The sequence below is a fragment of the Labrus mixtus genome, chromosome 12 (assembly GCF_963584025.1).
Source record: "Labrus mixtus chromosome 12, fLabMix1.1, whole genome shotgun sequence".
Lineage (NCBI taxonomy): Eukaryota > Metazoa > Chordata > Actinopteri > Labriformes > Labridae > Labrus > Labrus mixtus.
Genome location: NC_083623.1, coordinates 861,316 through 872,462, shown reverse-complemented (window position 1 = coordinate 872,462; position 11,147 = coordinate 861,316). Strand labels below are relative to the sequence as shown.

Sequence of the window (11,147 nt, the reverse complement as noted above, 5' to 3'; positions counted from 1 at the left end):
CCACATGCTGGCAAGTCCCTCCTCCCATCAATCATTAACATGGCCCGCCTCCTGTCCGGGACTCATATTAGGACTTTATTGCCTGTTATGTTTTCCTCCATACACTACATTTTCATGTTCAGAGTGTGAGCACACTGTACATTCCTGCCGATGGTCCAGCTGGTGAATGGGAGGGGGGGTTGGAGATTTCTCATCTTATTACAGGGCAGATTAGCTGTAAGGAGATTAGCACTGCAGGTTAACAGGCGCCTGAAAACACTTTTTCTCAGCTTCAATATTTGATGCTCCTGAAGCGTGGAAGGACTCGGTTCCTCGAGATGACAGGACTCGAGGGATGACAGACCTCCGGATGTCTGGGGACTTCAAGGTAACCAGGTAAAACTTTATATTCTAAGGAGGGGGAGGGGAAATGGATCTAAGATGGCAGCTGCCACGCTGAAGTAATCGTCACTTTCATTTGTTCTGAAGTCACAGTTTATTGTAACTGTTTAATATAAAGCTCTTTAATGACTCATTTGATCAGGTTGGATCCCGTGACCTCTAGGCTCTCTGCAGCTCAGTTTGAAACCGTTTCCTGCTGATCAGTTTGTGTTTCTGTAGTAAATGATTCGACTGCTCAAAGATGTTCTCTGAGACAGACGCTCCTCTCTGAAGAGTGTCAGTGAAAAGTAGAGGAGTGGTAGGTCTTCACGGGAGAACATCTTTGACTGAGCTCAGAAGCAGACTGATCAAACTGAAGCAGCGGTAAACTGGTGAACATGCTTATATGATTCTATGACTCTTGTGACTCTTGATCAGGTTCAGAACTTTTATTAAACTTTGACCTTCTTTCCGCAGCGCTCAGGTCCTGGCCGTGTCTTCGAGTTCAGTGAAGAGAACCTAAAATACCTCAGTAAGCCTCTTATGACGCTGTGCAGAGGGCAGCCAGCAGCCAGCAGCCGTCTCCCTCGCCCTGTTTTCTCCTGCTTTACTCTGACGAGAGGCCCACTCTGAACCCTGACCGGCTCGACCATCATTAAGATAGGACCTTCTGAGCGTGTGCAGTAGCAGGGGAGGAGCTGACTGGAGGAAACCACAACCACCCTCTTCATAGACCTGAACTTTAAAGCCCCCTCTGATGATCTGGACATTAAATAGAAGAAACGGAAAGGATGCCCGGGATGTATTTAATATTTCTATTTGACGGAAACATGCAGTCATAAGAAAATGGAGACTGGAGGGAATTAGATGATCATGATGAAGTGACTTAGGATCTAATTTAGGGAGGAAATCAGAGATACAGGGATGACTATAGTACAGCAGTGCTGAGAGTAAACGGAGATCTCATTATGTAGAAATAAAGAAGAGCAGAAAAGTTGACATGTTTTTGGTACAAGGCAGGTTTCTACATGCAGCTCCTGGTGGTCGTTCCCGGCTCTGCACTTGAAGGCCCTCCAGTGTGCGCCATGTTTTTGGCATTTTGGACGTGAGACACACCTGATGTGATCTGGTTCCGAAAGCACAGGACTGACATGGCGGTGGGTAAGTTGACCTTCACCAAGGCCGAGAGAGAGAAGCTCGCAGAGGTCCTCTGGCTGCTCAACTGGATCTCTGTGCTGACCGGGGCCATTCTCATAAGCCTCGGCGTGTTCCTCAAAGTAGAGATTCAGAAATGGCAGGAAGTGATGTCAGACCAGGGGATCCTCTATGTGCCAAATACTCTGATCACAACGGGCCTGGCTGCCTGCTGCATCAACTTCCTGGGCGGGAAGATCTGCCTGGACTGTGCCGACACCAACAAGTTCCTGCGCTGGAAGCTGGTGATGATGCCGTACGTCATCTGCACCTTCTTCTTCACTTCCTGCGTCCTGGCCGGGGCGCTCATGTGCTACAGCATCCGCAGCCAGCTGGAGGAGTCCCTGTTCCTGGGACTGAGGAACGCCATGCGCTTCTACAAAGACACAGACACGCCGGGCCGCTGCTACCTGAAGAAGACTCTGGATCTGCTGCAGATCCAGTTTGAGTGCTGTGGAAACACCGGATACCGGGACTGGTTCCACGTCCAGTGGATCAGCAACCGTTACCTGGACATGACCAGCAGCATCGTGGTGGAGTAAGTGGGACTCATGGGGATTAGTTAGGATCAGTAAAACCCTACCTCTGTTTAGACCCCCACTGAGGATCAATGAAAACACTTAGAGATATCAGGCAGCTCATCTTGGTTCATCTGGGTTCTAATGAGTTCATCTGGGTCCTACTGGATTCTACTGGGTTCATCTGGGTCCTACTCAAACCAAATGTAAACAACTTAGTTTAGGTGGATTTCCATATTTGGAGGTAGATTTAAAGGATTTGATCTGACTCTCTTGTGTTTCAAAGGATTTTGCAAAGAAACTGCAGAGATAAAATGAGAAAACGTCACTGATAGAACAGAGCACAGTGTCACTAAAGAATTCCTTTGAATTTGTGTGAAAGTGTTTTAGGTCTCTGAGGTGTTTTAGGTCTCTGAGGTTTTTCAGACTTTGGTCGCGTTTGTGTTGGATTCAGACATGATCACCAGGTGTCCCAGACCAAAACACCTCAGAAGATGATGTCCAGTAAATCTGAGTGTTACAGTTTCAGTGAGAGAGCAAGTATCACTGACAGCAGATGGAGGCCACTGGTCCTCTGGTCCACCGGTCCCCTGGTCCAATGGTCCCAAAGTCCACTGGTCCAATAATCCACTGGTCCTCTGGTCCACTGGTCCCCTGGCTCAATGGTCCCATAGTCCACTGGTCCAATGATCCACTGGTCCTCTGGTCCACTGGTCCCCTAGTCCACGGGTCCTCTGGTCCACTGGTCCAATGATCCGCTGGTCCTCTCGTCCACTGGCCCAATGGTCCCCTGTAGTGAAGGCTGAAAATGCTGGGGTCAAAGGTCAGGGAATTTATTATGCTTAAATAACAGAGTTCAGCTAAGGTTGAAGAGACTTGTTATAACCTGTCTGCAGGATTGTCAGACTGGCACTTTGGTTCATCAAAACCCTGTTGTGTTTTTATTTGAAGACCATAAAGCATTTCAAATTCAAAGTCTGAGGAACTTTCTCTCTGACTCAGAACATCAGCAGTACAGGTCAGAAGTGTTACAAGGAGTGGTAGAAACAGCACCAGTAGTTGCAATACCAGTAGTACTGGTTGTAATGGTAGTAATATTTGTAGTACTCCTCTAACACTGGCTGCCTGCTCCTCCCTGCAGCCGTCTTAGGAGTAATGTGGAGGGACGGTACCTGATGGATGGCGTTCCCTTCAGCTGCTGCAGCACACTGTCCCCCCGACCATGCATCCAGCAACAGATCAGCAACAGCTCGGCTCACTTCAACTACAACCAGCAGAGCCAGCAGCTCAACCTGTGGAGGAGGGGCTGCCGACAGGCCCTGATGGACCACTACACCGGCATCATGCAGTCCATCGGTCTCACCGTGCTGCTCATCTGGCTGTTTGAGGTACTGACCCGACACAAAGGGGGCATAGGGTATGTAAGGAACTAATACTTCAGAAGAAAATACTACAGCTAATACCTCTTCTGATGACTGATTATTGGTTGGTTTTATGGATCCATTCCATAAAACTGTTTGGATTGAAGCTAGATCCTGGTGTTATACCTTGTGGAGCTTCAGCAGAGTCTAGTTTAGACTCTGTTCTGAAACAGATGCTTAAAGTGCGCCATCTACTGGTACATAATATTCCTTTAGTTTCATTAACATAGTCAGCTCTTCTGTTCTCACCAAACACTCCGTCTTTTTCTCCTCTCAACAGCTGCTGGTTCTGACGGGGGTCCGTTATCTGCAGACCGCCATGGAGAATGTTATCCGGCTTGGTGATCCGGACTCAGAGTCTGACGGTTGGATTCTGGAGAACAGCCTGGCAGAAACCGCTCGCTCCAACTTTAACATCATTAAGAATCTGGGGAAGTGTTACCAGATCGACGATGACCCCAACATCAACGTCCCTACCGCCAGTGCCGAGCAGGAGGTGCCATCCCGGGGGGTTCACATCCCTGTGACCAGCTAGAACCTGAAGAGTTATGGATGCCCTGAAGACCGGGACCAGCCGAACACCTCCAGAGCCTCAGGTGATGCTCAGGTGATGAGTCTCAAAGAGCTCTAGCTCCAGGATGCTGAGAGCCTCCTGCGGAGAGGACGCTCCATCGCTCCCTCCTGATGTGAAGTCCTCATGCTCTGCATCAAAGTTACAAAATGAACAGAAACAGTTCAGACTTACATAAAAGCTGAGATGACCTGAGAGCAGACGAGCCGAGGACACTAACTGGGACCCTGATATGTCTGTGGTGTGTGACTGTATTTTTTAACCAGCAGATGTGAAACACAGGGTGCTAAAAATCAGCTAAAGTGTTTGTTTAGATTCACGTTCAAACAGGAACTTTAAAGTCCCCCCAACATGATGGTCATGTTCTGACTTGTGACTCGGTGGACCAGCATATGTGACTCAACCTGGTGTGATACCAGGTCCAATAGATCAGGACAGAGCAGGTGTTCTGTGTCACACTGGGCTCTGATTGGATCATTACATTGAGCACTGAACATAATAAAAGTGTCTCACTGACCTGTGTGTTTGTTCACTTCCTCCTAAGTGTGTCCACTTCCTGTTTCCCCTGAGTTTCCTGTTGTTTCCATAGCAGCTGTTAGACCGCCGAGGACTGGTCGACCTAGTTAGAATAGTTAGAGTAGTAAAAGTTAGACATAAAAGTTCTAATAGAAACAATAGTTATAGATGGTTATATAATATATACAGTATAGTGGAAGAAAGTTACAATTGCAATATAAGTTATACTGGTTATAAAAGTTTTTATAGATATTCATGAGAATGATTAGAGTTATAGACACTATGAATAGTTATGATCGTTGCAGATATAATTGTTAAACACACACAAACACACACTCACAAACACACACATGCACACAGATGATAAAGTGAGGTGTATCTGTTGTTCATGTTTTTAGCCAGCAGAGGGAGACACAGACCCTTTGAGCTTTGAGCTGTCCATGGTGCTGAAATACTATCACAACTACAGTATCACTACTACAATATCACTACTACAGTATCACTACTATAACATCCCTTCTACAATATCACAACTACAGTATCCCTACTACAGTATCACTACTACAGTATCCCTACTACAATATCATTGCTACAGTATCACTACTACAATATCACAACTACAGTTTCACCACTATAACATTACTACTACATCATCACTACTTCAGAATCACTATTACAGTATCACTATTACAGTATCACTACTAGTGTCACTACTACAGTATCACTATTATAGTATCACTCCTACATAATCACTACCACAGTATCACTACTACAGAATCACTATTACAATATCGAACTACAGTATCACAACTACAGTATCACTATTATAGTATCACTCCTACATAATCACTACCACAGTATCACTACTACAGAATCACTATTACAATATCGAACTACAGTATCACAACTACAGTATCACTATTATAGTATCACTACTACAGTATTACTACTACAGTATCACTATTACAATATCACTATTACAGTATTACTAATACAGTATCACTACTACAGTAGAGATGGGTATTGTCCACGACCTCACAATTCAATTCGATTTCAGTTCTTTGGGTCACGATTCGATTGGATATTGATCAATATGCTTCGATATTGATTTAATAATACATACAGATGACAGAAATATCCAGATAAGTCATCACAGTACCTTCTGATATTTGTTAAATAATTATGTCTGCATTGTTTGTATAGGTTCAGAAAAAACTGAAGCAAAAATGTATTTAATCGTTTTATTATTTTTTAATAAACAAAGAAAAAAAAACATGAAAGTACAGTAGGAATTAAAGTGCACAATTGTGCCTGACGTGAATTCACAGCAACCACAGCACTCCCAGTGGAGAGGGGTGTCATTACATAAAAAAAATCGATGGCAAGATTTCCCTGAATCAGTATTAAATTGGGAAAATAATAATTGCAATGCATTGATGAATCGATATTTTTAACCAGCCATGTACTACAGTATCAGTACTATAGAATCACTTCTATAGTACCACTGAGTATTTCTATTTTGACCACTCCATACCTGTACTTTACCTGTGCTGCACCCTACCTGTGGTGTACCTGTACTGTACTTGTAGTGTATCTGTAGTGAACATGTTCTATACCTTGTGTTTACCTGCATTTTACCTGTACTTTACATGTTCTTTATGTAGTGTACCTGTACTTTACATGTTCTTTATGTGTAGTGTACCTGTACTTTATATGTTCTTTATGTAGTGTACCTGTACTTTACATGTTCTTTATGTGTAGTGTACCTGTACTTTACATGTTCTGTATGTAGTGTACCTGTACTTTACCTGTTCTTTATGTGTAGTGTACCTGTACTTTACATGTTCTTTATGTAGTGTACCTGTACTTTACATGTTCTTTATGTGTAGTGTACCTGTACTTTACATGTTCTGTATGTAGTGTACCTGTACTTTACATGTTCTTTATGTAGTGTACCTGTACTTTACCTGTTCTTTATGTGTAGTGTACCTGTACTTTACATGTTCTTTATGTGTAGTGTACCTGTACTTTACATGTTCTTTATGTAGTGTACCTGTACTTTACCTGTTCTTTATGTGTAGTGTACCTGTACTTTACATGTTCTTTATGTAGTGTACCTGTACTTTACCTGTTCTTTATGTGTAGTGTACCTGTACTTTACATGTTCTTTATGTGTAGTGTACCTGTACTTTACATGTTCTTTATGTAGTGTACCTGTACTTTACCTGTTCTTTATGTGTAGTGTACCTGTACTTTACATGTTCTTTATGTGTAGTGTACCTGTACTTTACATGTTCTTTATGTAGTGTACCTGTACTTTACCTGTTCTTTATGTGTAGTGTACCTGTACTTTACCTGTTCTTTATGTAGTGTACCTGTACTTTACATGTTCTTTATGTGTAGTGTACCTGTACTTTACATGTTCTTTATGTAGTGTACCTGTACTTTACATGTTCTTTATGTGTAGTGTACCTGTACTTTACCTGTTCTTTATGTGTAGTGTACCTGTACTTTACATGTTCTGTATGTGTAGTGTACCTGTACTTTACATGTTCTTTATGTGTAGTGTACCTGTACTTTACATGTTCTGTATGTGTAGTGTACCTGTACTTTACATGTTCTTTATGTGTAGTGTACCTGTACTTTACCTGTTCTTTATGTGTAGTGTACCTGTACTTTACATGTTCTTTATGTGTAGTGTACCTGTACTTTACCTGTTCTTTATGTGTAGTGTACCTGTACTTTACATGTTCTGTATGTAGTGTACCTGTACTTTACCTGTTCTTTATGTGTAGTGTACCTGTACTTTACATGTTCTGTATGTAGTGTACCTGTACTTTACCTGTTCTTTATGTAGTGTACCTGTACTTTACATGTTCTTTATGTGTAGTGTACCTGTACTTTACATGTTCTTTATGTGTAGTGTACCTGTACTTTACATGTTCTTTATGTAGTGTACCTGTACTTTACATGTTCTTTAAGTAGTGTACCTGTACTTTACATGTTCTTTATGTAGTGTACCTGTACTTTACATGTTCTGTATGTAGTGTACCTGTACTTTACATGTTCTTTATGTAGTGTACCTGTACTTTACCTGTTCTTTATGTGTAGTGTACCTGTACTTTACATGTTCTTTATGTAGTGTACCTGTACTTTACATGTTCTTTATGTGTAGTGTACCTGTACTTTACATGTTCTTTATGTAGTGTACCTGTACTTTACATGTTCTTTATGTGTAGTGTACCTGTACTTTACATGTTCTGTATGTAGTGTACCTGTACTTTACATGTTCTGTATGTAGTGTACCTGTACTTTACATGTTCTTTATGTGTAGTGTACCTGTACTTTACATGTTCTTTATGTAGTGTACCTGTACTTTACATGTTCTGTATGTGTAGTGTAACTGTACTTTACATGTTCTTTATGTAGTGTACCTGTACTTTACATGTTCTTTATGTAGTGTACCTGTACTTTACCTGTTCTTTATGTGTAGTGTACCTGTACTTTACATGTTCTGTATGTAGTGTACCTGTACTTTACCTGTTCTTTATGTGTAGTGTACCTGTACTTTACATGTTCTGTATGTAGTGTACCTGTACTTTACCTGTTCTTTATGTGTAGTGTACCTGTACTTTACATGTTCTGTATGTAGTGTACCTGTACTTTACCTGTTCTTTATGTAGTGTACCTGTACTTTACATGTTCTGTATGTAGTGTACCTGTACTTTACATGTTCTTTATGTGTAGTGTACCTGTACTTTACCTGTTCTGTATGTAGTGTACCTGTACTTTACCTGTTCTTTATGTGTAGTGTACCTGTACTTTACATGTTCTGTATGTGTAGTGTACCTGTACTTTACATGTTCTTTATGTGTAGTGTACCTGTACTTTACATGTTCTTTATGTAGTGTACCTGTACTTTACATGTTCTGTATGTGTAGTGTAACTGTACTTTACATGTTCTTTATGTAGTGTACCTGTACTTTACCTGTTCTTTATGTGTAGTGTACCTGTACTTTACATGTTCTGTATGTAGTGTACCTGTACTTTACCTGTTCTTTATGTGTAGTGTACCTGTACTTTACATGTTCTGTATGTAGTGTACCTGTACTTTACCTGTTCTTTATGTGTAGTGTACCTGTACTTTACATGTTCTGTATGTAGTGTACCTGTACTTTACCTGTTCTTTATGTAGTGTACCTGTACTTTACATGTTCTGTATGTAGTGTACCTGTACTTTACATGTTCTTTATGTGTAGTGTACCTGTACTTTACCTGTTCTTTATGTAGTGTACCTGTACTTTACATGTTCTTTATGTGTAGTGTACCTGTACTTTACCTGTTCTTTATGTAGTGTACCTGTACTTTACATGTTCTGTATGTAGTGTACCTGTACTTTACATGTTCTTTATGTGTAGTGTACCTGTACTTTACCTGTTCTTTATGTAGTGTACCTGTACTTTACATGTTCTTTATGTGTAGTGTACCTGTACTTTACCTGTTCTTTATGTAGTGTACCTGTACTTTACATGTTCTGTATGTAGTGTACCTGTACTTTACATGTTCTTTATGTGTAGTGTACCTGTACTTTACCTGTTCTTTATGTAGTGTACCTGTACTTTACATGTTCTTTATGTGTAGTGTACCTGTACTTTACCTGTTCTTTATGTAGTGTACCTGTACTTTACATGTTCTTTATGTAGTGTACCTGTACTTTACCTGTTCTTTATGTGTAGTGTACCTGTACTTTACATGTTCTGTATGTAGTGTACCTGTACTTTACCTGTTCTTTATGTGTAGTGTACCTGTACTTTACATGTTCTTTATGTGTAGTGTACCTGTACTTTACCTGTTCTTTATGTAGTGTACCTGTACTTTACCTGTTCTTTATGTGTAGTGTACCTGTACTTTACATGTTCTTTATGTGTAGTGTACCTGTACTTTACCTGTTCTTTATGTAGTGTACCTGTACTTTACATGTTCTTTATGTAGTGTACCTGTACTTTACCTGTTCTTTATGTGTAGTGTACCTGTACTTTACATGTTCTTTATGTAGTGTACCTGTACTTTACATGTTCTGTATGTAGTGTACCTGTACTTTACCTGTTCTTTATGTAGTGTACCTGTACTTTACATGTGTACTCTTACTCACTGAGTTCATGTTAAACACTCTCTGTTTGTGTACTTTCCCTTCATTAAAGCCTGTCACTGAGCAGCCAATCACAGTGGAGCTGGTTGTCACGGTGACGACCACGTGGTTCTCAGTGCCCCAGATTACTCTGCTGCTGACCCCCCTCACCCTCCTCCTTCTCACCCCTCTGTTTCCTCTTTTTTCCCTTTGTTCTGTTTCAACTTCCCTCCTCTCCATCTCCTCCTCTCTCTCCCTTTCTTCCATCTGTTGTCCCTCCTCTCTCTCCCTCATCATTATTTTGTTTCTTGTCTCCTACCTTCTTCCTTTCCTTCCTTATTTCATTCATTCATCCCTCCTTTCCTCCTTTCCTTTTTTCTGTCCTTGTTCTTTTTCTCTCTTCATTTCTTTCCTGCCAATGTTTTCTCCCTCTGACTCTCTTTAGTCCTCTCATTCCTCATTCTCTGTTTTTCCTTCCTTCCTTCCCTGTCTCTCCCTCCTCTCATCCATCCTTTCCTCCTGCCTTCATTCTTTATCTCATTCCAGTTTTCATTGGATTGGATTCTCCCTCTGTCTCCTCCTCCTGCATTTAAAGATGTCTCCCGTTATGTAACACTTCCATCTCTTTATCACTTCCTCCTTTTTGTCCCTGCCTCAATCTATGCAGCCAATCACACATCAGCTCCTTCAGTGACATCATAGCTGGTGGGCGGGGCCTGATCTGAGTAAATCTGTTTTGTCTCTGTGAGTGTGAGCTCGTTAGTTGCCATGGTAACGGGGATTAAACGAGTTCAGATTAACATTTGTTTCTAAAGAACTGCTGTCACCTCCTCACTTCCCACAATGCACCTGGGGGCAGAAACAGCTGTTATATAATGGAGAGAGTGTGCACGGACCAGCCAATCAGAGCCTGTGGTTTCACAGAGAACAGGAAGTAAAGACGACACAGCACATTCATTTAGCCCAGAGTTTTGTCTGACAGGGTTTAATAACCTGAAATCTCATTATGCTAACGCTAATGAGTTAGCATAAAAATACTGCCTGAAAAAAGGAACGTTTAAAATGTTTTAAACGTTTTATGTTTAAAATAATATCATAACTTTGGCTTTGAAAAGTTATTTTAGCAGTAAAAAATGTAGTGCTAGCATTTAGCATGACACAGCTAATATTAGCATTGAACAGTAGCATAAGCATAAACGTAGCAGAAACAGAGTCAAAAAAAGGTGTGACTCAGCAAAATCAGATGTGTCACTCAGCAGATGTGAGTGATTCAGTAGAAACAGATGTGAGTCAGCAGAAATAGATGTGACTCAGTAGAAATAGATGTGACTCAGTAGAAATAGATGTGTGACTCAGCAGAAATATATGTGAGTCAGTAGAAACAGATGTGTGACTCAGTAGAAATAGATGTGACTCAGTAGAAATAGATGTGACTCAGT

General features: G+C 41.2%; 1 protein-coding gene across 2 annotated transcripts; it reads left to right on the top strand.

Annotated features, from left to right (window-relative positions):
* Positions 1-4,789, top strand: LOC132985468 (photoreceptor outer segment membrane glycoprotein 2-like). Of its 2 annotated transcripts, none has more exons than XM_061052870.1 (4): positions 1-367; positions 838-2,092; positions 3,214-3,460; positions 3,774-4,789. In XM_061052870.1, exons 2-4 carry the CDS (start codon positions 1,512-1,514, stop codon positions 4,026-4,028), a joined length of 1,083 nt encoding a protein of 360 aa, XP_060908853.1. In that variant the 5' UTR covers positions 1-367; positions 838-1,511; the 3' UTR covers positions 4,029-4,789. The 2 variants fall into 2 exon arrangements, with proteins under 2 accessions (XP_060908853.1, XP_060908852.1); XM_061052869.1 differs by having other exon boundaries at positions 1-375.
* The last annotated feature ends 6,358 nt before the right edge of the window (positions 4,790-11,147 follow it).